The following is a 10,504-nucleotide window of genomic DNA, read 5'->3' on the forward strand; positions in this document are numbered from 1 at the left end:
ACATCAATGCATACCCTCTATGGAGCCCTCTGTGGGTTTTGTGTTGCTACTTGGCACTCCAACAAATCAAGAAAAAATTTAAAGATGGAAATTACAACAAAACTCGCATATGTATCATTCTTTTTATATACAGCCTATGGTATCATTATAGTTTTTGTTTCTGTAATGCCAAACATTTGGCCCATCCCACACGGTTACAAATATCACTTTACAGAGACGGACTAAGAATAAAATAATACTACATTTTATTTATAGGCGCCTTTCTGAACACTCAAGGTCACCTCACAAAACATAATAACAGTACAGCAATAATCGGTCAAATTAACAACTATAATTACAGTGCATAAAATCAGGGTACAAAACAACTGAAAACAAATAGTGAGAAAGTGATCACGCAGGATATGCCAGTTTAAAAAGATGTGTTTTCAGGCGGGATTTAAAAATGGAAAGTGAGTCAATGTTACGGATGTCTGGTGGAAGAAAGTTCCAGAGACGAGGGGCAGAGCGGCTGAAGGCTCTGAACCCCATGGTGGTCAAACGAGCAGGAGGTACAGTGAGGTGAATAGAAGAAGTTGACCTAAGAGTACGCGTGGGGGGGTTAATATGAAGGTCAGTGAGGTACCGAGGAGCGAGGTTATGAATGGCCTTGAAGGTCAGGAGCAGATTCTTGAAATCAATGCGGTAAATAACTGGGAGCCAATGAAGCTGCTGAAGGACAGGAGTAATATGATTAATAGAAGGGGTTCTGGTGATGATCCGGGCAGCAGAGTTCTGAACCAGTTGAAGTTTATGTATGGATTTGAGAGGAAGACCGACGAGAAGAGAATTACAAAATACAGCCCCAAAATTGTGACTCACCAAAACCCACCCATACAGCCCTTGTTATACTTAAATAAATTGAATAGTAAGAAGGGATTTGACAACTTAAATCATAATTTGTAGATCGATACAAGAGACAGATAATATAGTTACAATAATGTGATTGTGAAAGTAACTTAACTACATTCCTTAAAGCACTGAGCTCAGGGCTTGTACTATACATGAGTATTTCCATTTTATGCTGCTTTATACTTCTACTACTTATATATTGTAGTTTTTATTCCACAAAAAAATCTAATGATTAACTTAAATGCAACACATTGTTGAAGTTTTAACCTTTGACCAGTGATTCCTTTGTCACGTTACTGCGGCTCCTAGCTCCGTCCATTAGGTGGCGATAATGGCGGCCAACTCTTTGCTGAAACTGAAGAAGAAGAACGAAAAATATGACGACGAAGAATATTTGTACGCATGCGCAGTGCCCCAGTAGTGAGTTGTAGCCAAGTAGACGTTAGCAGTGAAAAGTACGTGGCAGAAAGCTTTCGATATGGAGGTAGCTGCACTGGTCGCCTTGACGCTTTTATTGGGAGCACTGGTTATTCTCGTTGCGTTCGCGGTGGGCAGACGGAAAGAAGAAATACGAGAGGAACTGGAGCAGGCAGCGGAATTTGCCGGTAAGAGCCACACTAGCTAACGTAACGTAACTCTATCCGCGAGCGGTGAGTCACCATCAACTCTGTCACTGTCTCTACCGTCTTGGACACAAGCTCCTTTCTGTTTTCATTCATTCATTCAGTCATTCGTAACGAGTGTAAACAGGAGTAATGTTGTGCATGCGGTGTAAACTGCTCGTTCACACAAACACTTATTGATAAGAAACTGAAGTAACTTTGAGCGACTGTCATGTGCTGTTGGCCAATCGGCGAAAGTTATATTGACGGACCAATGGGATGGCTGCTTTCTGAGAACTCAATGCCTATCAAACATTTGATTGTTCCTTTGGCCTCTCTGAGGTTCACAAGACGTCCATCACTAATCACAGGGACCTCTCCCCTGTTACCGCTTTTTCCTCCAAGCTATCAGACTTTTAAGCTCAAATTCATCCTCAGCACAGCTCCAGTGATCTAGTTTATTTCTCTCAACCTTTTTTTGATTGTTTTTGGATTACTGTATATTGTCTGCTGACGTGGAAATTGTATGTTTCTGGTCTCTGAAGAATTCATTAATAAAAGAGAATAAACAGAGAAGTACTAAAACGCACATACAGCTGGTCCAGAGACCTGCTGCCTACGGCAACTTCAGGCGTCTGGCCCTGAGCAAAGGGATGCACAATCATTTACCGTCTAGGTTTCTATGTTTTGAGGAACAGAGATTCTCTCCCAGCCTTGAATGAACATTACAGGAGAGGAGAGGAACAACAAGAGGGGGAAAACACCAAAACAATCTCACAGCTCTGACCTAAACCCTAGTAAATGTGGACAGACTAACATAAGGAGTATAGAATAGGAAAGGTTAAGGATAAAAACACAATACATAAATATCTATAAGCCATAACAAAGTTCGTAATAATAATAATAGTAATTAGTAATAATGGTAAAAGAACATGCATTAAAGATTAAATGTAAGAGAACACAATTTTCTGCCATACAAACTCAAACTTAATTTCACTTTACAACCTGTTGTAATGTGACAAATAAACCTACCTCGTACCTTACTCTGCTGTAGTTAATACCTAAGTATTACATTACAAACAAGTCAAAGACTTCAGCTTATTTAGAATTTGCAAAAAAAAAATGCACGTGGGATTTTTTTTTTACACAAAGAAAGACGGTGCGACAAAGTTATTTAAGTTTTAGTATCTAATAACATGATTATCACCACTTCAGAGCTTAGGTATGTTGTCCGTAACCAGATGCAACAAGCTGCTTTCAGTCTGGGCGACATGGCCAGATATATTATTGCAATAAAAGATTTGATATCGAAGGAAGGCTGATTTTTACTCCTGAGGGAAAGTTGAAGAAACAAGATGGTTAATTGTGGTTTTAAACTTTTCTTTATGGTCAGAACACAAACACCTGATGCCAAACAGAGGATCACTAAACAAATCTGAAGTTGAACATTCAAAACATATACGATCAAATCTTTTGTCAACACACATGCATGAGTAAATTTAAGTAAAGTCTTTTTTCAGTCCCTTTTCCTCAACAAAATAAATATCATAAGAGAAAAATTTAAAAGTGCTTTATTGGTTGTCATTCAAATAAATAAATCAAACATTTATTGGACTTTTTTAATATTGTTATTTAAGAAAATTGTATCACCATAATGATCATTATTGTTTTATTGTCAGCCATAATTTTAGATTATGCGACATAAATAAATTATAAATTGAGATGTTCTTCAGTAGCCCTGTGTATTGTCTCTCAGCTGAAGGCAGTGTTGTGAAAGGCCCTTCATCGAAGAAACCGAAGCTGGAGAAGCAGCAGCGCAGCCGTAAGGAGAAAGCTTCACAGCACACTTTCAGCCATCCGCTGTTGGCAGCCTCACTGAAGGTAAACTGGAACACACAGTGACACCGGTGTAAAACACACGCATTGAAACAGCCTGTGAGTACGAGGATTGTTGTTCAGGGACATATCTGTATTTATGAACACCACAGAGGTCCAAAAGGGCCTTGTCTCTGTTTAGTGTTTATTTAGTCTACCCTCAGATGTGCAATTCAGCAGCACCACAAACTGCAACCTCCAAAATGACCTTTGTGTTGAACGCCTCTCTAAAACAATTTGAACAAAAACAACATTAAAAACATTATAAGCACCATGAAAATGTTGCGCAGGGCGGTTGTATTAGAAAGGATTAGTTTTAACTGGTGTATTTGTGATATGTTTTACAGATTTCCATCTTCAATAGGAAAACATTGTGTCTCACTTGAGGCTGCTTCTCGAAATCCACTCTATGAGCACATGCTTGTGTCCATGTTCTTTTCAGAGCCACAGTGGGAACGTGACATGCCTAGATTTCAGCAGTAATGGGAAGTACTTGGCTTCATGCGCTGATGACCGCACGGTCCGGATCTGGAGCACCAAAGACTTCCTGGATCGTGAACACAAGTGTCTGAGGGCCAATGTGGAGTTGGATCACGCCACGCTAGTCCGTTTCAGCCCGGATTCTAGGTCTCCCCCCCCCCTCTCCTACCTTTGACTAAATTTGTACAAACATCAACACAGCGAGTTAGCTTCTGTACCACCATCTCAGCCAGGGCTGCTGTTACCTTTTGGTATTGATGAATCTGTCTGTTATTTCTCTGATTAATTGATTAATTGTTTTGTAGCTGTTTGATGGGTGTGTTTGGTCACTGGAGTTCCAGTCATTATTAAGCCTGACTAAATATTTATCTGACTGAGATATGTCAAACTGGACAAACATATACATATACTGAATACAATAAGCAGTACTATTAGATGTAGCCAGAACACCCATAATTAATCTATTTAAACAGTAATTTCACCATGTTTTAGTAAGGGATAACTGCAAAAAAATGGGTGGGAAAGAACGTGTGTATGAAAAATGCCCCAGTTTACTAGAGCTTCTTCAGATTTCTTTTTTTGTCCAACCAGCAGTCCAAAACCCTTAAATTTACAATGATGAGCTTTCAAAATAGTAGTAGAATTCTTTTCTGTCAGTCAGTTAATCAGCTAATTGTTTCAGCAGTAATGTCAGCCAAAAAGAGAGACTTTGTCGTTCCTTACTGAAATAAGTCTGCATTATTTCACTTTTTAAAGACAGAAAAAGTAAAGTAATTTACATTAATGTAAATATGTCTCAATTTTGCACTCTGTAATATATGTAACTAGAGCAGAAGTGAAATTTGTTCATCGTGATGTGATTTTTGGATACCTGATATTCCCATGACTTCCTTCACTGATTCTCACCTTGTCATTGCAGGGCGTTTATCACCTGGTTGGCCAATGGAGATACCATTCGAATCTTCAAAATGATCAAAAAGGAGGACGGCACTTTAAGCTTCAAAGCTGCACCTGAGGACTTCCCACAGAAACACAAGACCCCCATCCTCAACATTGGCATTGCAGAGACCGGTACAGAACACACAAAATGTCTCTAAGTCACGGACGAATTTACAGTTTTTGTTTGTAAGCCAGGAAAGCACAAGGAAACAAACGTGTTTAGTGTGGAAAGTACCAGCAGCGGGTAAAAGCTAAAAATGATTGATTTCAAATTTCAGTATAGACAGTTTGCTGTGAATCACTGACCATGATTTGAAGACAATGTGTGAAAGTCTTATGGTTCTAGTACATAACCACGATGAAACAATCAGCCACTCTTAGTGTCTCTGGCTTTTTCAGCTCCTTTAGTACATTCTTTTAGCTAGCGGGCCATGAGGAGATATTACCTGAATTTAACAAAAAGACAGGTATTGAATTAGAATCAAATACCCGACCTTAACCTGTACACAAGTTTTAGCAGCCTTGAGCTGGGCTGGATGGGGACAAAATATCAGCCCTGGCATTTTTGGCCCAGGCAGCCCACCAAAATCGGTCGGACACCCCTAACCAGTACACCATGCTTCCATATAAAATGTGTACCTATTGTAATATTCTCCCAAACCAGCTGAGTGGTATGGGCCGTGGATAAATGTACCAGTGCAAGTGAATCAGTATTCACTCATTTATTGACACCATGGTTATCAGAGGTGGCCATAGAGTACAAAACTCATAATCAAGTACAAATAGCCTACAAGTCATTTTCACAGCAGCGTGGGATTAGCCAACGCAATGCAGACAGAATAACCTCACCTCTGCCATTAGGACTGTTAAGCTAAGACTGATATAGGAAACTATGCTAGCTACAAAAACAATGTCAAATAGCTTATGCAGTGCTGTTTGACAGTGAGTTCTCCAGCAGTAGGTGAAAGTCTCACTTTTATGATACCGTTATGATTATGGTATAATCAATTACCTTAATTGAAGTAATCATCATCATTGTCACTATGGCATGGCACACACCCTACCCAAGGGCGTCTCTTTGTGTTGAAAAGTGGTACATTCACGGGCTCAGATTAGGGCTGTGACAAAACACTTAGCCCATGAGATGTGACATTGCACAAGATAGGGGTCATGAGTACAAGACAAGAGTATATTTTAATACTATTTACAAAACAATATTTATTGATGAAATATATGATTGGGGGGTCTGGGGGTTTCTCAACCCCAGAAGATTTTGAGCATGGAAAAACTTAATTTCCTTTTTGTTAAAAAGGGAAACCCGAAATTCTTTTGGCAGATGACAATCCAGAATATAAAATATAATAGAATGCAGTAATCAGTAGCTTATTACCATATTTTATTTACCAGGTTTTCTTATTGTGCAAATAAACCTTTCTTATTGCATTTTCATTTGTTGATTAACATTTCTTGGTGCAAGGTTTTTTTTTTTAATAACATTTTTAACAAATTCTTTAAAAAAAATGGTGGGGACAGCATCTGCCATTTCAAACAGGTTGAGCTACTCCATGCTTACGCTTCACCTCCACTCTCCTCCTGCTCTCTCTCTCCCTCGGCCCTGTCACAGTGACTCTGTTTCGCTCTGCCGCTGACATGCGCCTTCTCCTCTGCCTGGCAGTAGCAAACAGATCGGTTGTTTTTGCGCATTTGTGCGGCCTCTGTCTGAAAACTATTTTGATTTGGCCCACAGTGCAAGAAACAGAGGCCACAGGGGGAGGGGGTGGGGGCTAGTAAGACATGTGATTGGGCCAGCCAGTTTCAGTATAGAAATCCGCTGTCTGTGCTTTATGGGCCAGTCGTTGGACCATTTTTATTTTTATACACACACACACACACACACACACACACACACACACACACACACACACACACACACACACACACCAGTATAGCAAGGCTAATTCCTCGTATGAGAAAATGTTTTTGTCACCATCTACAAGGCGTGTAATGACAACATGGGGTGATTCTGTGTTTCCTCCCTGCAGGCAAGTTCATCATGAGTGCCTCCACTGACACAACCATCCACATCTGGGACCTGAAAGGAGAGGTACTGGCCTCTATCAACACTAACCAGATATCCAATTCTTATGCTGCCATCTCCCCATGTGGCAGGTCAGTCACACCCCTACATCACTGCAAATCTTCCACTCAAAACATCAAATAGTAATCTGTCAGATTTATGGTGGCTAAGAAAGTAGACATGTTTTTCTGTTTGATTTCTGTGCTTCAGATCGTACTCAAGACATATTTGCTTTTTTTTTTACACCTTCGCTACACATGCCACGAAGAAATGTGCTGGGCATTAAAGCCAGTTTGACATATAATGGGGCAGCTTTGGCTCAAAGGGCAGAGTGGCTGTGGCTTAGGGGGTAGAGTGGGCGTCTACTCGTCAGAAGGGCGGTGGTTCGATCTCCGGCTCCCCCCTGTCGTATATATACCTCATACTGTATAAACAACAGAAATACAAATAATGCAATCCTATATGTCTTAGCTGTAAATGTGTGTGCTGTCCATCTTTGTGCTTAGGTTTGTCGCATCATGTGGCTTCACTCCTGACGTGAAGGTGTGGGAGGTTTGCTTCGGAAAGGGAGGAGAGTTCAAAGAGGTGGTGCGAGCTTTTGACCTAAAGGGCCACTCTGCAGGAGTTCACGCATTCGCCTTTTCCAATGACTCTCACAGGTAATGAAGGCTTTTCTAGAAATCTGCCAACAAAGATTATATACACTGCTCAAAAACATTAAAGGGAACACTAAAATAAAACATCCTAGATCTGAATGAATGAAATAATCTCATTAAATACTCATTTCTTTACATAGTTGAATGTGCTGACAACAAAATCACACAAAAATTATCAATGGAAATCAAATCTATCAACCCATGGAGGTCTGGATTTGGAGTCACACTCAAAGTGGAAAACCAAACTACAGGCTGATCCAACTCTGATGTAATGTCCTTAAAACAAGTCAAAATGAGGCTCGGTAGTGTGTGTGGCCTCCACGTGCCTGTATGACCTCCCTACAACGCCTGGGCATGCTCCTGATGAGGTGGCGGATGGTCTCCTGAGGGATCTCCTCCCAGACCTGGACTAAAGCATCCGCCAACTCCTGGACAGTCTGTGGTGCAACGTGGTGTTGGTGGATGGAGCGAGACATGATGTCCCAGATGTGCTCCATTGGATTCAGGTCTGGGGAACGGGCGGGCCAGTCCATAGCATCAATGCCTTCCTCTTGCAGGAACTGCTGACACACTCCAGCCACATGAGGTCTAGCATTGTCTTTCATTAGGAGGAACCCAGGGCCAACCGCACCAGCAGATGGTCTCACAAGGGGTCTGAGGCTCTCATCTCGGTACCTAATGGCAGTCAGGCTACTACCTCTGGCGAGCACATGGAGGGCTGTGCGGCCCCCCAAAGAAATGCCACCCCACACCATTACTGACCCACCGCCAAACCGGTCATGCTGGAGGATATTGCAGGCAGCAGAACGTTCTCCACGGCATCTCCAGACTCTGTCACGTCTGTCACACGTGCTCAGTGTGAACCTGCTTTCATCTGTGAAGAGCACAGGGCGCCGGTGGCAAATTTGCCAATCTTGGTGTTCTCTGGCAAATGCCAAACGTCCTGCACGGTGTTGGGCTGTAAGCACAACCCCCACCTGTGGACGTCGGGCCCTCATACCACTATGTTTCTGACCGTTTGAGCAGAGACATGCACATTTGTGGCCTGCTGGAGGTTATTTTGCAGGGCTCTGGCAGTGCTCCTCCTGCTCCTCCTTGCACAAAGGCGGAGGTAGCGGTCCTAAGTGGACAGTTTATGACTCCAATGACTTGGAGTTACATTGTGTTGTTTAAGTGTTCCCTTTATTTTTTTGAGCAGTGTATTATGGTTTTACCGGTGGTTATGTGCAAGTCTCCTCTAAATGCCTGTCAACCTCACAGTGATGACGAGAGTCCAGAAAGTTACTGCTCTCAGCCAAGAAATAGTTGAGCACATAACCCCCTGTAAGACCCGAACTTTAAATGCAGGATTAAAGAAGAGGTACGACATGTTAGTAAGCTTGTGCTTTTAACATGCACTGGCATCAAATTCTTTTCTTTCTTTTCATTTGTCAGAATGGTGACTGTCTCCAAAGACGGCACATGGAAGCTGTGGAATACAGATGTGGAGTACAAAAAGCAGCAGGATCCCTACCTCCTGAAGACCGTCCCCTGTACGTCGTCCGAAGGTAGCCTGGTGGCCTTGTCTCCAGACGGCCGGGTGGTGGCCATCAGTGACGGCTCTAATGTTGCGATGTACAACGCGGCCAGCGGCCAGCTGGAGGAGGAGCTGCACGGCGTCCACAGCGGGGAGATAACTGATCTTAGATTTGACATTAACGGGCGCTTCTTGGTTTGCAGTGGCGACAAGGCCATCCGAGTGTTTCACAACGCCCCGGGCTACCGGGCAGCCATTAGAGACATGCAGGACATGCTGAAGAAGGCTCAGAATGAGGCCATGAAGCAGAGACTGCAGCAGCAGATCAAAGAGGCTCAGAGCGCCCTGGACACTGTGCTGGCCAGTCCCGTTGACTGAATGAGCCTCAAGAAACCGTGCTGTGATCGTGTTTGTGTCTGACTCTTATTGCTAATCTTTTTTGCAACTTCAGCTCTCCCTCTGCCATTAAATGATCTGGTCAGGGAAAAATAGAATTTGCATGCAGTTTTAATAAATATCTTTTTATGGAAAGAAAAATACAATGGTTTGAGTTCAGATCTTTTTCTCTCTTGTCCTTTTGTAATTTCATGTCCAATAAGGTCTTGTGTTCTCTTCTGTGGTTTTGTATTTGCCCTCTGCTGCTTCAACTTCCACAAACATATGTTGTGCTTATTGTTACTACACTTGGATGTTTCAGCTTAACTAGACAGAATGATGTTTGTGCAGAGTTTTCACATTCATCTGCTGAAGTGCGAACATTTTCTGTGCTGACCTTCAATTCAGTGTGTACATATGAATTCATAACTAGTTTGAATGTTTTTTTTTTAATTAGGTTATTCAACATTTTGTGTAAATACCACATCAGATTCAATTCTTACCAGTAGGGAGTTCAGAGTGTACAGTTTGTCCTGAAGGTGGCACTGCGCTAAGTCAGGTGCTCATCCCCTTATTTGAGGATTAATATACAGAGGGAACTTTATAGTCCCACAATTTGAAAGTGCAAATGTTCGCCTGTTGGTAGTCAGGGTGGTCAAGATCAGGGTGCACAGAAAAATCAGTAGTTTTCATGGAAACCTGTCCAGTATATAATTTGTCATAAACCAAAGTACGTACCAGTGATGGTTCAAAAGTTTAACTGAGAAGCAACTTCATTCCATTAACATAAAACAATATAACATACATTTGCAACATACAAATAAATACAATACAAAATATAAATAAAAGAATCTTAAATCCATATAAATAGATTAAACTACTAGAGGTTATTGATTTGGATGAACTGGCCATTTTTACATTAAACACACAAACCAGCTGTGGCACCTAGAGGCTGTAATCAAATATCTGATTCTAACAGTAAAAGAATAGTTCACCCAAATATCAGAATATTTCAGTATAATAACAGTAGTATAACAGTTGTATTTTTTTAACTGCTGCCACTTACAACAGACATGCCTTTTATTATTAGTTTGCT

General features: G+C 41.5%; 1 protein-coding gene across 1 annotated transcript; it reads left to right on the forward strand.

Annotated features, from left to right (window-relative positions):
• The first annotated feature begins 1,295 nt into the window (after positions 1-1,295).
• Positions 1,296-9,588, forward strand: tbl2 (transducin beta like 2). Its single transcript, XM_038708098.1, has 7 exons — positions 1,296-1,493; positions 3,247-3,371; positions 3,808-3,992; positions 4,765-4,916; positions 6,827-6,953; positions 7,368-7,520; positions 8,952-9,588. Exons 1-7 carry the CDS (start codon positions 1,367-1,369, stop codon positions 9,409-9,411), a joined length of 1,329 nt encoding a protein of 442 aa, XP_038564026.1. The 5' UTR covers positions 1,296-1,366; the 3' UTR covers positions 9,412-9,588.
• The last annotated feature ends 916 nt before the right edge of the window (positions 9,589-10,504 follow it).

This window comes from Micropterus salmoides, unplaced genomic scaffold (assembly GCF_014851395.1).
Source record: "Micropterus salmoides isolate LMB-PRFRI ecotype aquatic unplaced genomic scaffold, ASM1485139v1 Ms_hic_scaffold_9, whole genome shotgun sequence".
Classification (NCBI taxonomy): domain Eukaryota; kingdom Metazoa; phylum Chordata; class Actinopteri; order Centrarchiformes; family Centrarchidae; genus Micropterus; species Micropterus salmoides.

Coding starts and splice junctions, on each gene's coding strand:
- tbl2 (XM_038708098.1), top strand. CDS start 1,367: ATGGAGGTAGCTGCACTGGTCGCCTTGACGCTTTTATTGGGAGCACTG. Junction 3,372..3,807: donor TGTTGGCAGCCTCACTGAAG/GTAAACTGGAAC, acceptor TGTTCTTTTCAG/AGCCACAGTGGGAACGTGAC. Junction 4,917..6,826: donor CATTGGCATTGCAGAGACCG/GTACAGAACACA, acceptor TCCTCCCTGCAG/GCAAGTTCATCATGAGTGCC.